The sequence below is a fragment of the Mustelus asterias genome, chromosome 3, assembly GCF_964213995.1.
Source record: "Mustelus asterias chromosome 3, sMusAst1.hap1.1, whole genome shotgun sequence".
NCBI lineage: Eukaryota > Metazoa > Chordata > Chondrichthyes > Carcharhiniformes > Triakidae > Mustelus > Mustelus asterias.
This window is the reverse complement of record NC_135803.1, coordinates 132476987-132503101: the sequence shown is the minus strand read 5'-3', so window position 1 is coordinate 132503101 and position 26115 is coordinate 132476987. Positions and strand designations below refer to the sequence as shown.

The window sequence follows — 26115 nt, the reverse complement described above, 5'->3', positions numbered from 1 at the left end:
TGAAAGTAGGAAGGTGGTGTGGAGGTAGATGGTAATTGGCAAGAGGATTTCCTTGCCTGTGTTTGACCTAATGCCACATATAAAACTTCAAGTCCACATTTAAACTGCATAGGATCCAAAACACTCTTCTGAGTAATATGTTTTTAATTACTCGTGTTTTACTGTGATAACCATTTTGTTAACTGTGCAAATAAGAACCTATAAGGCCAGGCATTGCATGACGTGGATGTCAAATCACAATCTGTGCAATTGCATTACTTGTGGTGTAACCACTGTAAAGGAGGAATGTAAATAAGCTGAAATATACAAACAAACCAGCTGACAACAGCTTCTCAGAATTGAGGCCTTAAATTTGTACTGTACTGTGTTATATTTAGATGAAATTATATTAGTGTGTTATATTTAAATGAAATTCCTGCCTATTTTGATGAGTTCAGTCTGAATTTTAATTAAAATATATTCAAATATTCAATGTCATCACACAGCACAAGTTTTTTCCCCACTCACATCACGTTGGGGTGGTTTTTGCCGAGGTTCCTTATCAAATCTATGTTGGTTCTGTTTTAATTGGTTTAAAGAAGGCTTAAACTGTGCAGCTCCAACTGTTTCCTTTGTCCAATCATCAACAAGCTTGTGCAGGTCATCTGTAAAAGTTCCCTTTTTGTTGTTGCTGTTGTTGGTTTGATTTTGCTGTTGAGGTGGCTGATGGTGTTGGGGCTGGTGTTGATGCTGCTGTAGAATCTGTTGCACTGAGTGACTTGTACTGCTGCTACTTGAAGACCCTAGAAAAGAAGTACTGATTGTTACAAAAAAAAATTGTAAATGCTAAAATGCTATGTGAGGAAGTGCAACTGTAAAATTTAGCTATTAAAACAAGAAAACGTTAAGAACAATACTGGTACAAATTAAATCTAACAAAGCCACAATACAGAACAGGCATAAGCAGACACGCATGCATTTGTAAGTCTAATAAAGTAAAACAATACGCCAATGATGTGTCACCTGAAAAGTAATATACGTTCCATGGTAATTATAGGAGTTAATTTCTATCCAAAAATTAAGCTCATGCAATTGTATGGTAGAAATAAAATTGGATAGTTACTACTGCGATCTTTGCCTAGGCATAGCCGCTTCAGGGTAGACCCTATAATGTAAATTAATAAAAGACACACAGTTAGGCCTTAAAATCTTTTAACAGCTTTGCTGGAAATGCTCTGCTGATACAGTGCAAAGCTATTCATTTGATCAATTAATCAGTGATTCAAATGTTAAGAAATGAACAGGATCATCTGCTGCCTATTTTTTAAAAAAAAAACAAGATCCAATAAAAGCCATTGTGCAACCACACCAGTATAGTTCACATCTGTGACCTCGGAAAGAGGAGACACATGATGATCAAGGTTTTTTAAAATATTAGGAAGTGGTAAAAAAAATTCCAACCCTCTTTTTGTCTCCCCCTTACTAGAAAATTGTAAACGTGGCCCTTAATCTTTTCACACGGACATTTTGCACATAGACATCAAACATGTTGCATCTTTAAAAATACAACATTTTGTAAAATTAATTCTATAATCTTTAAAGCTGCATGGCATTGATATTAATTTAATATATTGTGCAGGAAATTATTAATTTCAGAATTATACTAAAATAAGTAACATTTCCTGAATTGAAACAAAATGATTGTTTCCCAGCAGAATGGAAAAATTGCTAAATAGTTAGATGGGGCATGGGAAAGAGATAAAATGCCACAATTATGGCTATTGATGCGGCCAGAATCAAGATTAATCTGGTCTGGCTGCACGTAAACTGTTACACTTGTTATTCTTATAAAGATACATTGTTCTGCAGGTCTGTGGCCAATACATATCAATGGATGAAAAACGCACCATTGTTAACAACCTTAAAAAACTCAAATAAACTTGGGAAGATATGCAAATGATTTAAATTGATTTGTCATAACCACTATTCTGAAATTAAGTCACTGAGCTGCCTTCAGTTAAAATTTATACAAGTTCAAATAGTTGTATAATGGGGAAAGATTTATTTTCCATTAGTAGATTCTGCCCCTTCAAAGAGTTCATCTATCCTCTCTCCCATAGGTCCAATATCACAAAATGTGTTACAGTAGCAAAGAAATACCACTTGATTTAGAAGAAGGACATATCAGAACAATTTTGCATAATATATTTCGCCATGAATCAATAACTAGATATTATGCAGTCTTTGCGTGCTGTACACTGTGGCTAAAAAAGCACAGTTGGGGGACCTGGTGACAACTGGATTATTTCTTCATATTACATGCAGTTTGAACTCAACCCAGACCAATCAAAATGTCCTTTCTTTGCTGTTTGGAACACATTTTGAGAAATGATGCTGGGTCATGAAAAAAAAATGTAAATACACCCTTCTTCCAACTTTACAATAACAATAGTTTTGCTTGACTCTGGGCTCAGCTGAGTGGATAATGTACTGTCATGAATCGTAATACATTGACTGTGCAGTCTCTGGTCTTGTATAACTTAATGCCAATGCCAGACACAGAAATACAAGGATATCTCAGCTTGCAGTACTGATATCACACAGCTCCTTATTGTACACAATTGCCAGACCCTTCAATACATAAACTTGAAGGAAAATGACACTATATATCTTGCCTCACAATGTGAGATCTTTCATCCGGAAACTATAGATTAATTTCGATACAGCAGAAGAACACTTTCCTGTTAGCTTAGAGTCAGACCAGTGACAATCTCTACACTGTGAAATCCAAGACATTCACTCAGCCAACTTTCAGCTGAAGCCACAATGTTCAAATTAGACACGTTTAACATGGCAAATATGCCACACTTATGACCTCCAAATGGCAGAGCTCATCAGATACAATGTACACTAAATAGCAGAGAAAGAGGCCATTTGGCCCACATGGTCCATTCCAGCGATTTTACTCCACACAAACATTCTCCCATTCTTCTTCACTGTTCATCAACAAATCCTTCTCTTCCTTTTCTGTCATGTCTCTATCTGGCTTCTCCTGTATTCCTTGTGGTAGCGAGTTCCACATTCTAAACATATTCTAGATTATGACTCCCCTTCTGGATTGTGTATGCCACAAGTGAAAATATCTCAATCTCATGACTTCCATCAGGTCACCCCTCAGTCTTTTTTCTACAGGAAGTTTTAATAGGTGACATCACACATTTCAAAATAATTCCAATTCTACTACAGCCACATGTCTGAGTTCCAAATAAAGATGAGATAAACAACATTGGTGGCTACTGGGGACATCATTTCAGCATCTAGTATCCCACTTATTTTAATTTTTGTTCGAATTTGACTTTAATGCACGTTCCAATCATGCCACGTAGCTTTTTTATTCTACCTTCACTAGTGACAGGTAAAAGTGTCGACAGGATTTTACAAGATGCTACCTATGTTCATCTTGTGTTCAGAAGTGCTCTAAAAAGGAGTCAAGTATGAATATAAAATAAATATACGATAGCTGATAAATTACTGGTATTTGTTGTGGTAACCAATCAATAGATCAAACCACCAAGGCAATATAATTCACGTGGAATTTAATAGAGATCAATTGAAGTTCAGCAAACCATTTTTTCTTTTTAAAAAAAAGTTTACGCTTCCTGAATTTCCAAATTTTAGCCAGGGAAAACTTGATTGACAATAGAAGTGAGCGAAGTGCATCACAACCGCATTCTTTTTTACATTTTAAAATATCTTTGCATTAAATTTTAAATAGGCCATTGTGTTGGGAAATTAAAAAGAACTTGGTTAGTTGTTTTCAGAAAAGAGTTAGTCAGCTTTGGTGGGGTGGGGGATGATGAAACAATACACATCTGCCTAGGGATAGTTTCAAGTTTTGGAGAGTGAAAAGTTTCCAGTAGTGTCAATTGCCTACACAGGCACAAGGTTCCACCATGGTTTTCAGACATCAAAGCTTGCACCCTGAAGCCTCATATTGGTGTTCGAGGACAGCCAAACTATAGGGTATATAGATCAGTTGCTGGAAGCATACCAACCCATAGAAGACCAGAAATCTGAAATTTGTCTAAATAGCAATACTGATTCACATTTCTCTTGCTGGTATATAAATTCACTTTAATTAGGTACAATTAGCCTAAGAATAGTATAAGTATCACTTTGTCTCCAATACCCTTGCAATCCTGTCACAAAACTTTGTAAGAAATGTATGTTAACTCCACTGATCACTGCTCTCAATTTAAAAGATGAGGTCTCAATCTTTTTTAAACACCTATTTCTGCAGCTGTGTAAAGTATTGTGCTGTTGAGCATTAAATTGGCAACTTCCTGCTTTATATCTTTTCACTTCTGTGCAATTCAACACTTGTACATAAACTTTGCTAGTAGTTTTAGTCCGAATTATATAATTTTATGACTTTTTTTGCCTTTGGATGACCAGGCACAGTGAATCCTTCCAATCTCTTATGGTAAACAAGTCATTCTTAAGCTTATGGTATACTCAAAAGGTGCAAATTTCAGATGTTGAATCAGCTGTGAAAAATCACATTCCACTTATGAAATTAATTTGGGAGAAAACACTTGTTGCAATGATAGGGTTGAATGCAAGGGGTGGGAAGGAGGGAACTCTAGCTAGGAGAGGGGTAGTGGTGAAAAGGAGCGGTAGTGTGTTAAGATTTAAGTTGCTTTGGATTGTGTTGTTGTTGGTACTGTTAGTAAGCAAATAGAAGAGACTACTTTTTGTAAGATTATTGAATTTGCTAAGAATCCTTTAATCATATGATAAGGATAGGAGAGACTGATATTATCCAGAATGATCTTGACCAACTGAATGGATAGACTAAGAAAATAGAAATGAATTGTGTGGATAAATTTAACACACCACAGAAAGTATGAAAGATTTGTGCAATGGATCAGTGTCTATTGTCAAGGGTGCACTAAATATAGCTGAAATATTGGCACATCTCAAAAGTATCTGGTAATACATTACAATCTTGAATTGTCTGTTGGAAGGGATAAAATACCTTTTCTTAATAGATATTTTATGTTCTAAGCTAACAAAACCGTTCTGTTGGGGTTAATTAGATTTGAAAGAAAGTCTTGCATGCACAGTATATTTGACATTGTTTAAATAGATCTTCACATCTCGTGTCTACAGCAGTATTGGTCACAGCTCAAACATTAGATCTTGCCAAACATGCAAAGTCTGTCATCTGAGTTATTTTATAAATGATGTTTGAGTTGATGCCAATGGAACAGGCAGTGAATCTAAAAATGAATAAACAATTATGAAAACTACCAATCAGCAGTTACCAATAATACAATTAAGATCTAGCCACAAGATATTTGAATATTCTCAGTTCCCATCTGGTTTAGTCAGTAACCCAATGATTTTGTAATAAAAATCTTTGCATTTATAAATGTTTATACCACTTCTAAGATGGCAAAATTGTTTTGCCTGTGTGGGGAAGGGGAGAATAATTAAATAAATGAACACTCAATGAGTCATAACAGGAAACTAAGAGTTAACCAAAACCTGGCTAAAGAAATGGCTTTCTTAAAGATGGAGAGAGGATTAGAGAGGTAGTAATGTATTTTGCTCTTAAAGGCTAACAAAAACATGACTGGCTGAATTCCTCTGGTTCTATGTAAGGATATGCAGAGAAGTTGAAGGCCAGGAAGTTGAAGAAAACGCTTCAGTTAGAAGACCAAAAAGCACAGAATGGGATGCATGTTTGTGGGAGGTTGCAGATGTAGGGTAGGGCAATGCTACGGAGGAATTTGAAGAATGGATGAGGATTTTTATTTCAATGTGCTATTTTAAGGTGGCAGTTTAAATGTCTGGGATGAGGGGAAGACAAATAGGAGTTAAATGGGGTTTTTTTTTTGGGGGGGGGGGGAAAGAGGAGCAAAAGATAAGCAAAGTTAAGCATTGGATATGCTGGATATTTCTGAGATTGAATGTTGAAAAGATGGCAACAAGCATATTGGAGAAATGAAATACAAAAACATGGGTAAGTGTTCTTCTAAATAGATTTCTTCCACCTATTTGAAAGACTCAATTTGTTAGGACAAACAGTACAGATTAGAAGGAAATGACGCCCTCTAGTCTATTATATGATATATAGGCTGGTCACTTTCATGCTAAATATAATTTACAAGCATTTATCAACTGCTTACATAAAGGTTACTTGTAGGACATGAAAATATATTGTTGTATAGCTTTTTTTTAATAAACTGAAAGAATGGAACTTACTGATAAGAACATTTCTGTCTAATGCAAATCAACTTGATCCAATTGTTTTGTGTCTCAATCAAAAAGTCTACCTGCACATTTGCCATGAGACTTGCCCCTGGAACATATTTGCCCAAACATCTCCCAGGAATTGGTCACAGGTAAATGCAACGGGATTACATGCAGAAACTTACTTGACAAGTGCTTATACATAGGATATATGCCACAGAACAGGTCACTCAGCTCAAACAACCCATACAAGCTTCCATGCTTCATTCGCGCCATCTCCCATCTGTTCTCATCTAAATTTACCATTGCAATCATTAATTTTCTTCTCCCTCAAATGCTCATCTAGTTTCTCCTCAATGTACCTATACAATTCACTTTCACCATTCCCTGTGATAGTGAGAACCACATTCTCACCACTCTTTGGGTAAAGAAGTTTCTTCTGAATTCCTTATTGGGTTTCTTGATGACCATGTTATATTGATGGCCTCCAGTTATGCTCTTCCCACAACAGCGAGCATTACAAGTGGTCACAAGTGATCAATTTAAACTGCGGCTTCAAAATGTTCTGAAGGTTGAAATTCAGGTGTTGTGGAATCAAATAGATATTCAAGTTATCTGAATAATCCAATGTCAACCCAAATGAAAGTCACTCAACTTATAGCACAATTGGAGCTTTCTGAATTTTTAGCCAGTTATTTTAAATTGCAAACAACAGAACAAAAATAAATTGGCTATAGATGAGTTATGCCAAAAACAGATACCTCTCCTGCTGTGATTTCTAGAGCTGGTACAATCTATTTTTTAAACAAAAAAATATTTTAAAGGATGTGGGCATCACTGGCTAGGCCAACATTTCTTGTTCATCCCCAATTGTCATCAAGTGGTGATGGCGAATCACCTTCATGAACTCCTGCAGTCCACATGGTGCAGGCACACCCACAATACTCTATGTCACAAAAACTCCAAAACCTTGAAGTTAGAAATCTAGCACAAGGAGATCAATTTCTACAACAGCCTACTTTATCTTTAGTCCCAGAACTTGCCCTCCACCAGGACGAAAGATGAAGCCTCTGTGAAGCATAAACACCAATACAGACCTGTTAGCCGAAAACTAAGTTAATAAAGTCCACAGCCTTCTTCCCCAAAGTTAATAACTCCACAAAGGCTAATAGCTCTGAGAACAAGTCTTCATTTGGCCAGGATAGTAATACCTAATTATCAAAAGATCTTTCATTGGTTACTCAGAGTAATATCGCACTGGTTGACAAAGGAGGATTGAAAAGTGCAAGTGCCTGTGCTCAACTGTACAAGTCCTTCACTCCAAAATATTTTTAAAACGTCAGTAATTTGACCAGGAGAAAGGGATCTTGTCAATTAACTCTGCTATCCCAATCATTTGCAAAATCTGTAAAGGTATTTGCTACTTACAAATTTGAAAGGGTAGCTTCTCTCTCGGTCTTTCAAGTTCAACCTCCAGCCTGTTGCGCTCACTGGAAAAGTACGAGACTTCACCTGACAGTTTTTGTGTAAAACAATCAAACTTCCACTCTTGAGCCATGCTAACAGTATTGAACATTATAAGCCACTTTTAAATAAGTGTTTTGACAATTTTTCTATGGATTAATTTCACTGGAAGTACCAGGGACCCAAGCTCTGCCACAATCTCTAAAACAAGCAGACCATCAGTGGTTCTCAATTTTCTTACAGTACTTTGTTAAATGAATGTCAATATTTTGTCATGTATCGTTACTGCCTTCATGAGATTGCAGGTTTACTCCCTATACATTTCTGGATCTGAGAGGAGTTGAAACTGTTTAACAACTTGGTAGCACTCTTTCTTTCAATGAAAATGTTGCGACACTGAACTAATGAAATGCTGTTCCCTAGTCAGAGGTGTCAATTTTCAGATTAAATGCTAAACTGAGACCTAAATCTGCCTGCTTTTGTATGTTAAAATGTGCCATGGTAGCACTATATGAGCAGGAAGCTATTTTTCTGGTTGATATTCCTTTCTCACAGTACCAAAAACAGGTTATCTGGTCATTCAGTCATTTCCTGTTTGTGGGATCTTGCCATTTGTATATCAGTTGCTACATTTGCCTACAGAACAATGACTGTACTTGGCAAGTAATCAATTGGCTGTAAAGTGCTTGGAGGTTCAAAGAATGTGACAAGATTTTACAAATATACGACATCCCAGTGATGAAATGCACAACTGTGACCACAAGTGAATGGATTAAGTCAGGCCATGCAGATGATCATGAATGGAGGGAAGGACTAGATAAATGCTGTTGCTACAGTAGAAGTGCAACCCATGATAAAGCAGAGTCCAGCCAGCATGGTTATTGTAAGAGGTCTCCACAACTGGGGCGGCACGGTGGTACAGTGGTTAGCATTCATAGCACCAGCAACCCTGGTTCAATTCTGGCCCCAGGTCATTGTCTGTGTGGAGTTTACACATTCTCCCCTTGTCTGCATGGGTTTCCTCTGGGTGCTCCGGTTTTCTCCGACAGTCCAAAGATGTGCGGGTTAGGTTGATTGGCCATGCTAAATTAACCCTAGTGCCAGGGAGATTATCAGGATAAATATGAGCTCTTATGGGAATAGGGCCAGGGTGGGATTGTGGGCGGTGCAGACTCAATGAACCGAATGGCCTCCTTCTGCACTGTAGGATTCTACGAACCTACCAGAGGGAATGCAAAACGTGGTGTCACACTGCTACATCTGGTCTGATTTTAGTATTGCCATGATATTCAATTATTATACCTTGGTAAACATTTATCCAAGTAGTCTGATCAACAATGGTTGAACAGTTTCACACAATAATATTGTTAACTCAAATTTAGCTTGAAGAGAAGCACAAGGAGCGGTAATCTCCAAATGATTGGTCTAGAAAAGGTAGATACGTATATTAATGGAGGAAAATTGGTCTAGATACCCAATGCTTATGCAGAGTCAAAGCAAAACCGATCCAAAAATTTTCCTTTGCTTTTGCCATCTTCAACCAACAAGATATTTTAAGTTATAAATAGAAAATAAATGGAAAGTGGAATAAGTGGAAATAAATTGAAGTGCATACAGCTGTTCTACGTTTGTATACAAGCAGAACTTTGCTGCTCCATTTTCAGCTAACAAGAACATTTTCCTTTCCATCATGTAGACTGCAAATTCATATATTGTAGTTTTTGTTCCCGTCCACAAAATTACATCTCACGAGATTAATATAGTTCCCTTTGAAGACTTCTGATTTGTGGGCAATTTATATAATGGACTACATTCTCTTTACTCTGATAATGACTTATTTTGACAGATTCAAAACATTGTGTTATGGTGGGGCATGAATATAAAATACTGTCATGGCAACAATGTCCATTTGCTCATCCAAAACCTTTTATTTTACAGGAAACTTACAAAAGAGGAAGTTATTGGGTTCCATCGCATTTACTTCAGCATTCCATGTTCTTCATTTGAAGTTGTCATCTATCCAGACAACTTTTGGAAAGCGTCACTTAAGTTTGAGAACGGAATATGGGGTAAGTTGTCGATCACAGGCAAGGCGGCAAAGAGATGGCAGGTGAAAAGGAGCTTGCTGTTGTGTAGAAGAATAACATGTCTATGAACTCTGAATAACTTTGAAGCTTCAGGTTCACAGAGCTAATGACTAATGCAAGATCGTTTACAAGGATGAAGAGGCTATCCTGGATAGTTATAGATCTACCACTCAGTTTGGTGCATTGTGCAACAGTTCTCTGCTCTGGGACGAGCATTGAGCAACATAAAGCATCAGCAGCATCTGCAATGGGGACATCTAGCACATCGGTGAGTATAATTTGGGCAATTTTTAGAATCATTGCAATCCACAGTGCAAGACATGCTGAAGCACGTTTAGATGTGCCAGGAAACATATTAAAAAATGTCATAAGGTGGCATTCTGAGACCTTGCATAGCATCCCTACGGTGCAGGAGGCCGCCATTTGGCCCATTGAGCCCACACCGACTTTCCGACAGAGTATCCCACCCACGCCATAACCACAAGTATTTACCCCGCTAATCCACCTGACCTACATTTCTTGGGACACTAAGGGGCAATTTAGCATGGCCAATCCACCAAACCTGCACATCTTTGAACTGTGGGAGGAAACCGGAGCGCCCAGAGGAAACCCATGCAGACATAGGGAGAACTTGCAAACCACACAGACAGTGATCCAAGGCTGGAATCGAATCCTGATCCCAGGCGCAGTGAGGCAGCAGACCTAACCAGCGTGCCACCTCACAGCTGTGCAACAGTTTCTACACATGCAGATTCACTTCAACAGTCAACAACTGTATGAGCTGTTGAATGATACCCATCCTTTCCTTGGTAAATGAGAAAAAAATAAATCCAAAGTGTATAGATTCTCACACCCAGAAATGAATTTGCTTTCTAGGTAGGCATGTAGCCGAACCACCAAATAGTCCTCACAAAACCTCAGGGTATCCACACTTGGAGAGGCGGTGACATAGTGGTATTGTCACTGGATTAGTAATCCAGAGACCTTGGACAAGATCTGGGGACTTGGGTTCAAAGCCCATCACAGCAGATGGTGATATCTGAATTCAATTTTAAAAATCTGGAATTAAAAGCCTAATGGTGATCATGAAACTGGTCAATTGTCGTAAAAACCTATCTGGTTCACCATGTCCTTTAGGGAAAGAAAACTGCCATCCTTATCTGGTCTGGCCTACATGTGACTCCAGACTCATAATAATGAGGTTGACTCTCAAATGCCCTCTGAATTGGAAGTGACGCCCACGTCCAGTAAATGAATAAAAACTTAATATTTTTCAGCTGTCAGCATTTACTAATGTAAACAATCTTGTAACATTGGGGAAACAGTCTGTATTGTTCTCTCCCCCTTTCCCCCACAAAACAATTGGGTAAATTAAAACGAGACAGCGGGATACTGTATTTACAGAAAAATCATATGCAGATCTTCAGGAACAACAAAATTTAGCAGACCTAACCACGATGAGCTGCTAAAGGGTACTTGCTGCAGGGATATAAGATACTCTCATGCTTTTCTTGCAGCTCTTCCTGTAAAGGGTTAATGGTTGTGTTAATTATAAAATGATGTTAATACTGATGTACGGATGACATCAGTCATATGACCAAAACACTCCCAAGGGAGGAAAACAGAACAGACTGTTCCGAGAACAATGTATTTACCATGAGGTCTTTGATTTAAATAGTGTAAATAAATAGTTCCAAGAAAAGCTAAGTACTAACTATCTCCAAGTCATTCTTAGAGCAAGTAAAACCACACAGTTAGAAAACACCACAAGGGCAACAAGCCAAACCATGGTGGCGGTGCTGGAGGCCATAATTTAAGAAAACGGAGTCCACAGATTGGTAACTTACGGGTGTGGACCATGGAACAGCTCGACTTTGCAAAGAATAAAAATAAGACATACCTCGGTAGGGACAGTGAAGGAACCACCCGAAGTCTACAGCCATTGATCAGCCACTTTTCAACATATTGAGGGTACACAGCAATGATAACAATGGGAGCTCTGGCATTAACAGTTTAAAAGGCAGTGAACAGCTTTGGCCTTGCAAGAACAGGCACAAAAACACCAGGTCATTATCCTTTCACATGCAATTGCAGACACAGCTGATGTCCCGGCAAGACAAGGAGTTGAGGTGATCTCAGGGTCCAAAGAAATTTTGAAAGCCTTCGAAAATTACTTCAGCCCCAATAGTTGTAGTATAGTTGTATAGACTAGCCAGTAGTTGTGGCCATGAAGCTTTAAAACAGAGTTAATTCACAACCATATTATGGACAGCATGTTTGACAAGGCACTGTCAGATGTCTTACAAATCACTGAGGATTTAACATTAGAGAAGGCCGAACAGTTTAAAAGGCAGGTGGAACCATGGAAGCAAAACTGGGTATACTTCATTGAAATATCAACGAGAGAACTAGATCCAGTATGCAGGCCCAAATTTGGGAGACCTGCACTCTGAAAATCCTGCGAAAAAGCCCACCAAAAGCAAAAGGGGCAGGAAGAACCTTTTCAACTATTTAAAAATGTTCCAGATGTGGCATCAAAAAGCAGCATGCCACGGTTTCTTTGTGACAAGACTGGACATTTTTGCCAATTCAGCAGACCTAAAACATCATTTAAAGGAAGATAGATGGAAAATGCTTCAATCATTTTGAAGTCCAAGGAAATTGAAAAGATGCCACCGGGGTCACAGTGTTTCCAGCTAAGATTCAGGCATTCAGAATGTGCTTAGGAATGTTCAGACAAGAGCTACAGTTGATCAGGCTACCTCACAAGACTTGATGTTGATCTCCGAGGTGGAAGCATATTCTTCATCAATAACAAGCACCCTACCAGCCTCTGTGGATAAACTGTTGAGGAATTAGAGAAGCCCAGTTGAAGAGCACAGAATGCAGTCAGACCAGAAGATACTGTCAAAATGGTTGGCCTGAATATATCCCAAACAATCACGTGTTAGGACTATACCAACAACAAAAACACCTGACGATTGTTGACGATCTTCTAGTCTTCCATGAAGGTCTAGTAATCCCAAGAGCAATGTGACAACACATTCTCCAAAGACTCCATGGTGGTCATTTGGGCATTACCATATGCAGAGTATAGCCAAAATAATTAATATGGTGGCCAGGAATTTTAAAGCCATAGATGATCTTATTCTGACATGCCATACTTGTGCAATCAACAGCCAAAAATCAAAAGAACCATTAATATTGTCAATGTTGCCATCCAGACTCTGCAAAGGGTTGGAATGGATCTGTTGATTTCCAAGGAAAAATCCACCTCGTCATTGATTACTACTCTCTTTGGTTGGAAATCAATAGATGCCATACCACAACTGCAGAAGTTCTAGTAAAAGTCTCAGACAACGGGCCACAGTTTATGTACATTTCTGACAATTTCAACAGTTTGTCACACCACCAACAGACTTATGTAGAAGCAGAGGGAGGTGTAAAAACGATCAAAATGTTGATGTAAAAAAACAATGACCCTAGAGTTAGCCTTACTTAATTATAGGGCGATGCCATTAAGTAATGGCTTTTAGTCAGAATAACCGATGGGGCAAAGGTTAGAGACCCAACTTCATTCATTGCAACATAACCTCAGACCCAATATCACCTTACAAGGTGATGACTAAGGAATCACAGCAAACACAGAAAGACAAACATCCCAACTGATATAATCTCCAGCATAGAGCAAAAACACTATCCATGTTAGTTAGGTGTGGATAAGAGAGTGAGGTGGAAGATAGTCATAGAGCAAACTTAAACAGAAAGGCTCTGATATCTTGGAAACCGCAAGGAAACCAATCATTTCAGTATTAACTTTGTTTATTCAATCCAGCTCATACTGCAAGGCAGCAAAGTAGCCCTCGGTGTTATATCCCTGCATTGAATTGCAGGTGCTCTCTTTTGGGAGGGGGTATGCGGGGGTGTGGGGAAAAAGAGAGAAGAGATTTGTAGGTTTGACAGAAGTGTCAATCACATTTAGAGAATAACCCATGTCACTTGGAAACTAAACCTGCATCGTCTTATTTTCCAGAAGGATAAACAATGGCGCCTTTTATTCAAGGAAAGCCACGTGGCTCAATATTGGGATTTTCTCATCAGTTGATGTTACATACCATTACTGAACTTGAAACATGCTGCTTTGCATCAGAAAAGGAAATGTCATTTTAGTGATGTAGATATGGACTGTCTGTTTGATCAAAGTGCCATGTCTTGTTGTCATTGACCATGTAGAAATTCAGTGAGATCACTTTCACTCTAGAATACCATTGAGAAATTACTCTGTAGCTGAAGATCTTGTTCCAAAAGCTGACAGTAATCTTTCAAATCTCTGCCAAGACATTTTATCTTGATATGTTGCTCTTACCTGTAGACCAGGTAACTGACGTCTGGCATTCTCTGTACAGGCTAGAAGAAAATGTTGCATCTGCCATCTACACCTCAGGTTCCATAGCCATGATCTACTGCTGCTCTTCCTTGACTTACTGCATCTTTAGCAATGCAGAAACCCAGGCTGTAAAGTTCATTGAATTATCAGGTGGTGGTAAAATCCATGGACTAAAATCACCCATTCTGTTTACCATTGTAATTTCATCAGAAAATTTGATGCTTTGTCAACTTTAAAGTAGGAGATATTAATAACATGGGAATGAAGTAAATCTGTCATTACCTGGTTAACGCAAATAATTGCTGTTCTTTTATACATATTTAAAGTATGTGCTTGCTCTAAAGGGCACAGATCAAATAAAATTCCAAAGTGAAAATCTCAACCTATATTTCTCATTGTGATTGATATTAGAGTACGGTCATTTGCATTCAGTGGTGTTCTTCTGTTGAGTTTTGCAGGAAACACAAGCGACGAGATGAGGAAAAATTGTACCAGGAGGTTCAGCTGAACGTCACGCACTTCACATCCTGGGCTAACATGATGAATGAGTATTTCAATTTCCAGGTAGCAATCAATCGATGACAAAAATCCCTGCTGATTTCAAGAATTGTGGGAACTTGGGCTCCTTTAGAGAAACCGCCTAGCCTGGTCTGCTGGTCTCAATAAAAGAACATAGAACATATAGAACATTACAGCGCAGCACAGGCCCTTCGGCCCTCGATGTTGCGCTGAAAAACTTGGAAAAAAACCATCAAATACGATTGGAGTATGCCCACGACCATCTTAAGGCAGATTTCTGTGCAATTATGCAGCAGTTCGTAAATGAACATAGACATAGTTATGGATAGCTGATTCAGCACCATCACAAAACAGTGACCAGTGGAAGTCCTGAAGGGAATCACTCATTCTTGTGTGGTCAGCATATTGTGAAGTAATAATATACATCTTCCTGGGAAGGACACATGCTTCATTACTGTTGTGAAATACAGCCAAACTCCTGGATGAACTAATACGTTAAAGAGAATTGTTTTAAATGAACCATTCTTAATGGAACATTTCAAAAGAGATTCACACAAATGGGGGCATTCTTCTTTTGACTGCAATTACCTGGCACTGAAAATTAATTGAAAAAGCTTACCTGTGCCAACTGTTATTTTCCAACAGCAGTCCCAAGTTGGAAGATGGGTGGACTATCAAGGGCTCTTATACTCAGGCTTGGAGTGCTATGGCAGCTAAGTTTTACAACAATGCAGATGTGATGGATTCAATATCCAACACCCTCTGGACTTGAATGATGAATCAGACAGTGCAAATCATTGGTTTTTAATAACCAATGACAATAAGAATGACAAAGGGTCAGGAGGATTTCGAATGAAAGGTCATAAAACCTGAAACATTAATCCTACTTTCCTCTCTCCAGAGATGTTGCCTGACTAGAATGTTTCCAGTTTTATTTTAGATTTCCTGCATCTGCAGTATTTTGCTTTTCATGAATTAAAAGCTCTCTTTTCATCTACCTACTACCCCACAAGGTTGCAGTGATATGAATCAGGTTGCAGTTTTCAGGCAAATTACCTTCACTAGCTTAGTTTTGATGGTAACAGTCCTGCAAAGCTGATGGGTTGAATTTATACGGTGTAAAAGTATCAAAATAAATAAATTAACATCCTCTAAAATAATAAAGGAGTTTCATATGAATGCAGTAGAGAATTCATCACCAATATCACAGCAGAATTTCGAACAGTAAGTTGGAATTACTCTAAAGTGGGTTTTTTATTGCAGAATTTCTTTAGAAAAAATATTTCTTCTGCATTTGATCCAAATAAAAGTACTTATATTGTCAAAAAAATCCACAGCAAAGCTGAAACTCAAACACACAGCATTCAAAGCCTTATTTACTAAAACCTAAAATATATTAGTTTAGTATCAAGATTGACCCCTGCTTTAACTTAGCAAATTTCAAATTTATCCACATTTCTTCCTTAAAAATCAAAATCAAAATATTTGTCATTTTACAATACTTAAATGGCCTTCAGTACCTGATCAGGACAATATACCTTCATATGTTCAAAGCAAAACACAGATAGACTTTTCATTGTTTGAAATAAATTCTTGAAAGAAACAGATACTTCTTTATTCTAAGAAAACTGTACAAATTATGGTGCACAAAAATGAAACATAAAACTATGTGCTCAAAGTGCAGCTTATAGATTATCATTTATATATTGACATATAGATAAATTTAACCAATCAATAGGTGGTAAAATAGTCACTTAGAACAAATTTGAATATTGGAAAGAATGCGAGCAGAAATATATAGACAAATATATATTATCTCCCCCTTGAGGACTGACAAGTATACTATTCGATAGGAGCGATGTGCACAAATACTTCACAACTGTTCAATAATCAGTTTGAAGTGATATTCCCCATTCTAATGTGCCAATTTGAAAAGGTTTTCTTTTTGTGTGCAGATTTTCTTTTAATGGGGGCTCGTGAATTGCTTGTGATAGCTACTACAAGCGGTTCAAGGTGACCAATCAGCCCTTTGTATATATTTTATGCATCAGTTTCACAGATGGAACTTTCAATAAACTGTCTGATATGCAGATAACTGAGTTTCAGAAATGCCAGGTGGGTGCTCAAACATGAGCACTGAAAAATCAGCCAATTTATCATCTGCTGAAGCGTCAGCTCATCTGCTTGTGTTTGTTCAGGTTATTACTTGCAGTTTTTACTCCTCACTCCTGAACTTGTGCACCCACAATGGTATTGAGAGCCACAGATTTGATACCCCTGACTGTACCCTCAATAAAACAGTAGTTCTTGCCATTTGTCCAAGTCCTTGCATTCTGATGATGTTTCCAAGCAGACTAGAAATGTTTTTTTCCCCCAAAACTTGGCTTTCAAGCATCACTGAGAGCACAAAGTTTTGTCCTAAATAAAGAATTCTTAAAAATTAAAAGTGGATTTTATGTAGGAGAATGCTAGAGATTTTTTTAAAGGTAGTGCTTAAACAAACTACATCACAATTACTGTGGCAATTAACACAACAGCATAACAGAATTGATCAGTTCTAGTGCTCCAGCCAGGATTTTCACAGTAAGGTGTCTCTGGCACAAAAATTATTACAACCCAGAACACAAATCAAACATCCTAAATATCTGTTACTTAACAGTTAATAAACTAGTAGGAAAATGGAGGAGTGGTTACAAGTGTGATTAATGAGAGCAGAAAATATTCAAATGAATGTGGCTGCACAAAGCTCATTGAAAACCATGTTAGAGTATTCTACTGAACACTAACTGGAGCACTGGTGCATCAGCATTTTTCACATGCAGACATCTCAAAGATACAACAGTGTAAAAATATTAAAATATTCAACACAGTCCTTAAATAAGAGTTGCAGCCTCCAGTGACCTTCCTAGCATTGCATCAAGGAAATACACTGCTAAGTATCCAGCTTGTTACATGCAAGTCTTCGTTGTCGAAACATGTGTGAAAGAGACCAGTCTTCTACAGGAGTTCTGAGTTCCCCATTTTTGGTGAAATGAGAGGCTAGGGGAGTAGACTTGTATATTTGCCACATTTTGAGAAAATTAAAATAATTACTTAAAAAGAAATTACACTAAAATACAAAAGCTTTGGTACACTCGGTAAATTTTCTGAGTAAATTTAACACAACAGCTTTTTATATACTATATATATATATATATGTATATATAATATATATATATATATAATACACACACAGAAGATGAGCTCTTCCACATATGCCTTTAGTACTTAGTGATGAGCCAAAAGCAGTGCACTAAAGCATTTGTATGTGAAATGAAAATATGCAATTATGATGAACAGTAAATTAAAAAAAGTGGGCTAAAAAGCAGGCTTCCTGCAGAAATATAAAATGGACTGAGATAGCAAGAGAAGGTGGTGGGATGATTAGTTCAAATACAAAAGAACAAATACAAACAGATGGACAAAGACACAGGTCCACTGAGGAATCTGGTACGAGGTTTGCTACTAGATTTATAGGTCACTCTCTCAGACGTTTGGTGGAAAACCGTCCAGCCTGCGAATGAATATAAAGGGGAAAAAAACAAGACACTCGTAAAGTACATACAGCAGCGACTCGAAATCATAATTAATTTAGCTGGGTGGATTTAGCCTCCACAGCTTACTACTAATACAACTATGAAAGAATTTTAGTTAAAATTGATCATGTGCAAACAAATGCAGAGGAAAAAAAAAATCAAAGTTTAATCTTTGTCAACAAGATTTCATGAAGGAAAATTACTGAAAATTTACTGAACACAGATAACTTCCCTTAAGGATCTGCTATAAAGTAGTGCGTCATATTGAATAAATCTGCAATCAGCTCCCTCATACACAATTACAGTTAGAGTTATTTGGAATCAAAGCAATGCTTATAAAATTAGTTAAAATGAAAAGCTGTTATACTGTTTGATTGCTAAAATTTTAGAGAGTTTAATAAATGCAGAACTACTCCATATAATCACAGAATTCTTCCAGCAAGGAGGCAGCCATTCGGCTCACCATGTCTGTAGTAGCTCTCTGAAAAAGCTACTCACTTGATGCCACTCTCCTGCTTTTTCCCATAATCTTGTACATTCTTCCTTTCAATTAAGTCTAGTTCCATCTTGAATGCCTCAGTTGTACCTGCCACCACCCCACACAAGCAGTCCCTGTGTGAACAAGTTTCTCTTGATATCACTTTTGCTTCTTTTACCAATTACTTTAAATCTGTGTCCTCTCGTTCTCTATCCTGTCATACGTGAGAATAGTTTCTCCCCATCTACTCTGTCCGGACCCTTTGTGATTTTAAATACCTTATTAAATCTCCTCTTGGCATTCTTTTCTCTACAGAAAACAGGTCTAACTTTTTCTAAAGGCTCAAAGAATCCTCATAGAATCCCTACAGGAAGGAATTGAGTCTGCAAGGACCTCTGAAAGAGCACTCTATCTAGGTCCACTCCCATATCCGTAACCCCATGGCCAATCTACCTGAGCCACACATCTTTGGATTGTGGAAGGAAACTGGAGCATCTGGAGTAAACGTGCAGAGAATCTAAAAGCTCCACATGGTCACCCAAGGTTGGAATTAAACCAGGGTCCCTCACGCTGAGACACAGCAGCGCTAACCACTATGCCAGCCTCCAATCTATCTTCATAACCAAAATTCCTCATCTTGTGAATCTTTGTAAATGTTTCATTTGATCAACACCCTTAAACACATTTGTATTGTATTTGGTTCTTCATTCTAATGTCCCTCATTTCTTGAACAGAAAAATCCTCAGGTTCTTCTCAAAAAAGAACCACATATTTATTGCTTTCCTATTACAGTAGTTTAAAGACACATTTTATTGTCTAATGCTCACTTACTATTTAGCATAGAGACTGTAAAATTGCCAGGAGAGAATGCTGCATTGTAGAGGTGCCATCTTTCAGATGAGACGTTGAACCTGCTCAAATACAGGCAAAAGCTCCTAAGGCAGGGAAGTTCTCCAACTTTTATCCCTCAAGCACCACCACAAATAAATTACCTAGCCATCTGCCTCACTGTTGTTTGTGGGAACTTGCTGGCCATCATACTTGCCTACAAAGCAATCATGACGACATTCAAAAGCAATTTATTTACTATGAAGTGCTTTGTGGTGTCATGAAAGATACTACACTAATGCAAATGATTTTATTCTTTGAACATATTGGAAAAAGATGCGTTAAATGGTTCCTGGCATTAGATGCAAAGTTAAATAACATACCTATCGTATGATGCAAAACTACATTGCCCAATTTGCGCACCCATAATGAATTATTCAACTCATCTGTAAACCCTTCTTAATCAATATTTATTACATCATATAATCCCAAACAGTAACTAGCAATAGTTATAGCTTTACTAAATATAATTGGATAAATTAGTTAGCCAGCAGCTACCATGGATCTGGATTATAGCAAATCTGGTATTTTCCAATTGACTAGCTTTTGATATTGGAGGCATTGGCTGCAAATCTACATCTTCCAGTTCAACACACCAATTCAAATGTGTTGCTGAAAAACTATATTGTAAGCGTTATAGTAATATCTGCTCAGAGAGTACAGTTTTATTCAAGATTAGGCACTATATCATAGCAGATGTTTATGGTTGTAATTAAGTACTTAACGGTACTATTATATACAACATTCAGTGATATGAACAGGTAAATCAGCATCTTTTTAAAATTTCATTAAATTGGAAATGTACACTAAACAGCTATTTAAAATTGACCCAATATTGTTTTTCTTGAGTGTTCATAATATCCTCTAGGACATCAAGAGCTAATAAATCACTGTGGAACTTATAAAATGATTCCATATTAGTATTAATACGACAACATTTTATTGCCACTAAAGTGCACGTGCAGCCACTAAAGTGCACGTGCAGCCACTAAAGTGCACGTGCAGCCACTAAAGTGCACGTGCAGCCACTAAAGTGCACGTGCAGCCACTAAAGTGCACGTGCAGCCACTAAAGTGCACGTGCAGCCACTAAAGTGCACTTACAACCATTAAAGTGCAGCCACAACCACTAAACTACACCCACAACCACTAAACTGCACCCACAACCACTAAACTGCACCCACAACCACTAAACTGCACCCACAACCACTAAACTGCACCCACAACCACTAAACTGCACCCACAACCACTAAACTGCACCCACAACCACTAAACTGCACCCACAACCACTAAACTGCACCCACAACCACTAAACTGCACCCACAACCACTAAACTGCACCCACAACCACTAAACTGCACCCACAACCATTAAACTGGGTTTGCCAGGACAGGAAACATATTGGATCATTAAAAGTACATATGACCGACAGGATAACGGGAGCTGGAAACATTAAAACACATGTACCATGGTTTTTTTAATTTGGAAAGCTGTGGTACCTAGACTTCCACATCAAACCTACTTAACCTTGTTGATCCTTGTTTGGCTTTTCCAAAACAAGCTTTGAAAGGACATTTTTTTATCTTGGAAACATAGCTTTCATAAAATCAAAGTTCACATTTGAAGCTTTCATAAAATCAAAGTTAAAAGATGGTGGTAGTTGCAAGATGGTCTAATAACTTTCTTTCCCCCAGATTTGAATGTTGGAAGACTTTCAGATAACACCATAACTACTTTAGTGCAACTTGCATCCAAATGCAGAATTAGAAAATATTTCCACGAGTCTTGAAGTAATTAGTTATTAAAATAAAGGTTATTGTATTTAGTCCAGGAAAAGGTTAAAACCATTTACACAAAAGTCAGGCAATAAAAGTTACTTATTACCTTTTGATTATAACATAGCCCGATTCATTTTCATTCGAAATATGACAATTTGAGATAAACAAGGCTATCGCAATTTACTATAAGGGATCTTAATATTCAAATAAATTGCAAATATAAACTTGTTTTATTAATTATAAATCACTAACTGTAAAAGCTACATTCAAATTAGTATTTTAATATCACAACTTTACATCCAGATTAGAGCAAAAGCATATTTTACAATGCTCTTAGGTTTTCAAATTTTCTGATTCTAAATATGTATATTGTTTTAAATGCTGGCAAACATTTAGTCTTTCAAAATGAGACATCTCATTCTTAAGGGCCAAAGTGAAGGATTGGGAAAAAAAATTCCATTTTAACTGAGCCACAAACACTAACCCTTAGCCCAAGTTGAGTCATCCAGACACACTGCTGAACTGTGGGCAAACAGTACGTTTACTTGTCTATTTCCCTTTCACATGTACAGACTGCCTCCCACCTTCAAAATGTAGAATGGGATTCAGATGGGTGAAAGGAGATAAACTGAAAGTTTAAAAGTATTGTGGGACACAAGTAAAATTGGGTATGTTAGATTAAGCAGGACAACAATAAAAATCAAACAGAAAATGGAATGGAAAGGATAGAGGGCAAGCTGAATTAGCATATCAACTTTTTCTAAATAAGTTTCATTGTTGTAGTTTACATTCGTGAAGTTCCATTTTACAAGATCAAAGTAGAAATGTAAAAATGTGTTTGGCCAGTGAAGAATCAGATTTCTTTGGATCAGGCAGCAATATACGTATTAATTATAAAATCAGGTTTCATGTTTTAATTCCCTTTTCACAACTTAATGCTATCTTTTAAATGTTTGCATGTTTTCCCATTATACTCTGGATTATAAATTCTGTGCTTCCTTTGAATTATTTGCCAATGACTGTGCCCAATATGCCAACCTTTCCTCTTAAGACTGCCTGCTTATTCTAGCTATCAATCTAGTAAACATCTGAACCTCCTCGAATGCATTTACATCCTACCTTAAATTGAGTCCAAAATTGCACACAGTATTTGAGTTATGGTCTCACCGTTGCCCAGTATAACTGATATGGAGTTGGCAGCGTTGGATTGGGGTAAGTAACCTCACAATACCAAGTTAAAGTCCAACAGGTTTATTTGGTAGCACGAGCTTTCGGAGTGCTGCTCCTTCATCAGGCGAGTGCAGGATTTGTTTCACAAACAGGGCATATATAGACACAAACTCAATTACAAGATAATCTTGTAATGCCCTGTTTGTGAAACAAATCTTGCACTCACCTGATGAAGGAGCAGTGCTCCGAAAGCTTGTGCTACCAGATAAACCTGTTGGACTTTAACCTGGTGTTGTGAGACAACTTACTATAGAACTGAAACATAACATCTTTGCTTTTATGTTCAATTTACCCTCGTAACAAAGGATAAAATTCCACGAGCCTTCTTCATTACTTGCTATACCACTTTACTAACGTTTTGTGACTCATGCACTCATACACCCAGATCCCTTTGCAGCTCTGAATTCTGCACTCATTCTCTGTTTAAGAAATACTCTTGCTCTTTTATTCTTCTTGCCAAAGTAAACAACTTCACATTTTCCCACACTATGCTCCATGTGCTAAATTTTTGGCTACTTACGCAAAGAATCTATATCTGTCTGCAACCTGCTTGCATCCTCTTCCCAACATACTTTCCTACCTTTGCTATCTGTCAAATTAATTACCATGCCATACCATGCATCTAAGTCACTGATATAAATTGTAAAAAGTTGAGACCCCAGCGCAGACCCCTGTGGGACTCCACTTGTCACATCCTGCCAATCAGGAAAAAGACCCATGCATACTCTGTTTTCTGCGAGCCAGCCAATCTTCTATCCAAGCTAATATGTTACGCCCCACACCATGAGCTTTTATTTTCCGTAATAAACTTTGATGTGGCACCTTATCAAATACCTTCTGGAAATCCAAGTACAGTACATCTACAGGGTCCCCAATTTCCACAGTGCATGTTAATCCTCTAAAGAACTCCAATCAATTGGTTAAACAGGATTTCCCCTTCACAAAATCATCTCTATATTGACAGTGAGTTGGTAAATAGAATTGCCAGAGTAAGCTCAGCAATAGCTGTTTACGCAAGAGCCTGGAGAAAATGAGGCCTCATACTTGCAACAAAGCTTGCTGTGTACAAACTGCAGTAACATCTACACTTCTCCTGCCTGAGAGACAATCAGAGGACAAAATGCCCAGCATGGAGGTATTTAAAACAACAGAAATATTTGGAATTCAAGCACCTATTATCAGAGCCTAGATCAGATGGGGTGGTCCATGTAGCACGCATGACTAATAATAAAATGCTTAAGACATAATCACAACTTTAAAATTGGACATCTTCTGATAGGTAGGCCAAGATCAAGGACTCCTTGATGGTGAATCTCAGGAAATCTGGCATGCCCACCATAGACTGGGAGAAAAATGCAGAAGAAAGAATTATCGCAGGTGCCATCGCAAGTAGTTGCATAGTATCTTTCAAACAGCGAAGAATACAGGCCGCAAGTGACAAAACACAAGCTAGAAAGATTGGGTAGTCCCAACAAAAATGACAATTCACCCTTGCCCACTCAGGAAAGCCATGCAGATATGCAACTAGGTTCCACAGCCACTTCTTCGAACATACAACACAAGACTCGACATGCGAAAAAAACGGCCATCTTTGATAACAGAAGGAAAGAGATAACAATATATTCAGATGCCTAACTCGAGGGTCATTAATGGAGTTATGTAGTTCTATTTGCTTCCTTGGGAATACTAAGAGAAAAGGCCAAAGTTATTCCTTGGTTGGGGTTACAGGAGATGGGGAAAGGGCTTCATCAGGCAGTAGGCTGCTATAGGAGTGGGCTACAAGTATTGGGTGAAATCGCGGCCTGTCTTTTAAATGTCAGCCCAGGTCTGACTTCAGCTAGCATGTATCAGCTATTAATAGTTATCTCTTGATGCTGCCTAACCTTATATGTCATCCATGCTCCAATTGACATATCTCACTGGTACTTTGTCTGCTCTGTGAAGAGAGGTACTGGGTTACTGCACAAGGTAATTCACTCAAATTTCTGGGGAGGACTAAAAGCAGGTTTGGAGATTAACCCATACAACTTCACCTGCAGAAGAATCCTTGAATGCGCTTGCATCATGCTGGATAATTTCAGAACCTTTTTATAGCATTATTCAAGACTCAGGACTTTCCAAAGGGCTTCACAGTCAACAAGGATGAGTGCTGGTAATGCTGTTGGCACAAGGGCACACTCTTACACATGTTGCATTTAAGTATTAGCCTCCAATTCTTCTGATCAGAAGTCTTGGAGACCAGAAGAGCTCCCATTGAGCTTGCCATGTTCTTTTACTTAACCGCTGATACTGCCCAGTAGTCAGAGGCTTACAAATTTAGTTCTTTGTAGGAGAGTCCAGCATTTTTAAAAATAAAAGACAATGCAACTTCAAGCAAAAGAAGTCACAATACTTATAGTAAACACATACTAGTATAGTGCCCACTAAACCAGATTTTTTTGAACAGCTATATACTGGATAGACATGCAAAATTTAACAGCAGATTCTCATATAAGGAAAAGACAATTGGTCCCAAAGTGCACTGCAGTTGGATAATCAAATAAATTATTTGTGCTGCTTCTCTAATTAAATACCATATCCCGTACAGTCATCATTTACATTTAGGGCCTTTGTCATTATCAATTTCTTGTGCATTTTTGAAGGGTGCACATGACTCAATCAGATGTTTCCTCCAATCTCCTTGAACTAAATTACATATCCCATTTTGCATCTAATATCACAGCCAAACTTCGAAACAGAGAATGGAAAAACTACAGTTGCAAACCTATTCATTTCACATAACACTCTACTGCTAATCTCTCCTATAAAACATGTGCTTAACATGTTTGCAGTTAACTTTCACAAGCAGAATTAAGCACTAGTTTCTCCAGAATTTGTACTTGTCTATACTAAGCACATTCTTTATATTTGTATTTATGTCAGCAGAAAACTAACCAGGGCCTTTCCAAGGTCAAGTTGAATTCAAGCTACTGCTGCAGTTATACTGCCAATTTTGCATTGATGCAAATTGCGTTTGGATATCCATCTACACATAAGTGACAGTTAACTCATGGATATAGGCTTGATCTGATTCTCGAGCACATTAAAACCAAGAGAGTCATCTTGCAACTGTTTGGAGTTTATACTGAGTGCTGCCAGAGACAGTGAAAGCGTTCATGGAGTTCATCAGGGAGAACTGCAAGTTGAGAAATAGGTTTTGTGCCTTGGGCATTTGGTTTTCTCTTGGAGTGGACAATTGAAAGAGGTGAGAGGAGAAAATAAAGACAATGTTCAACAATTTAGTAGTGTAGTTAGATTAATGGATTACTGGGAATGTATTCGAGTGATCATTAAAGGATATTTGCAGTGATAAGTTTCACATACTTTTCCTTCAAAGTGTGAACTGGTGCATTTAATTTCATAAATAAGTTTTCCACAATTTTAAATGTGGTTTAGAATCAAAACTTATTGTAAACATTTTTAAGGCTGATATTT

The 26115-nt window shown here is 37.8% G+C and overlaps 1 protein-coding gene across 8 annotated transcripts in view; it reads right to left on the bottom strand.

Annotated features, from left to right (window-relative positions):
- Positions 1-26115, bottom strand: part of LOC144491600 (serine/threonine-protein kinase WNK2-like) — a 200261-nt gene that overhangs the window by 3751 nt on the left and 170395 nt on the right. For 4 of the 8 annotated variants that reach the window (XM_078209638.1, XM_078209639.1, XM_078209646.1 and 1 more), the window contains 3 exons: positions 18149-18247; positions 1103-1144; positions 508-782 (listed from right to left, as the gene is read on the bottom strand). In XM_078209638.1, the coding sequence (XP_078065764.1) occupies positions 508-782; positions 1103-1144; positions 18149-18247 (416 nt within the window). The remainder of the gene's footprint in view (positions 1-507; positions 783-1102; positions 1145-18148; positions 18248-26115) is intronic. The other 4 variants (XM_078209642.1, XM_078209643.1, XM_078209644.1 and 1 more) reach the window with 2 other exon arrangements.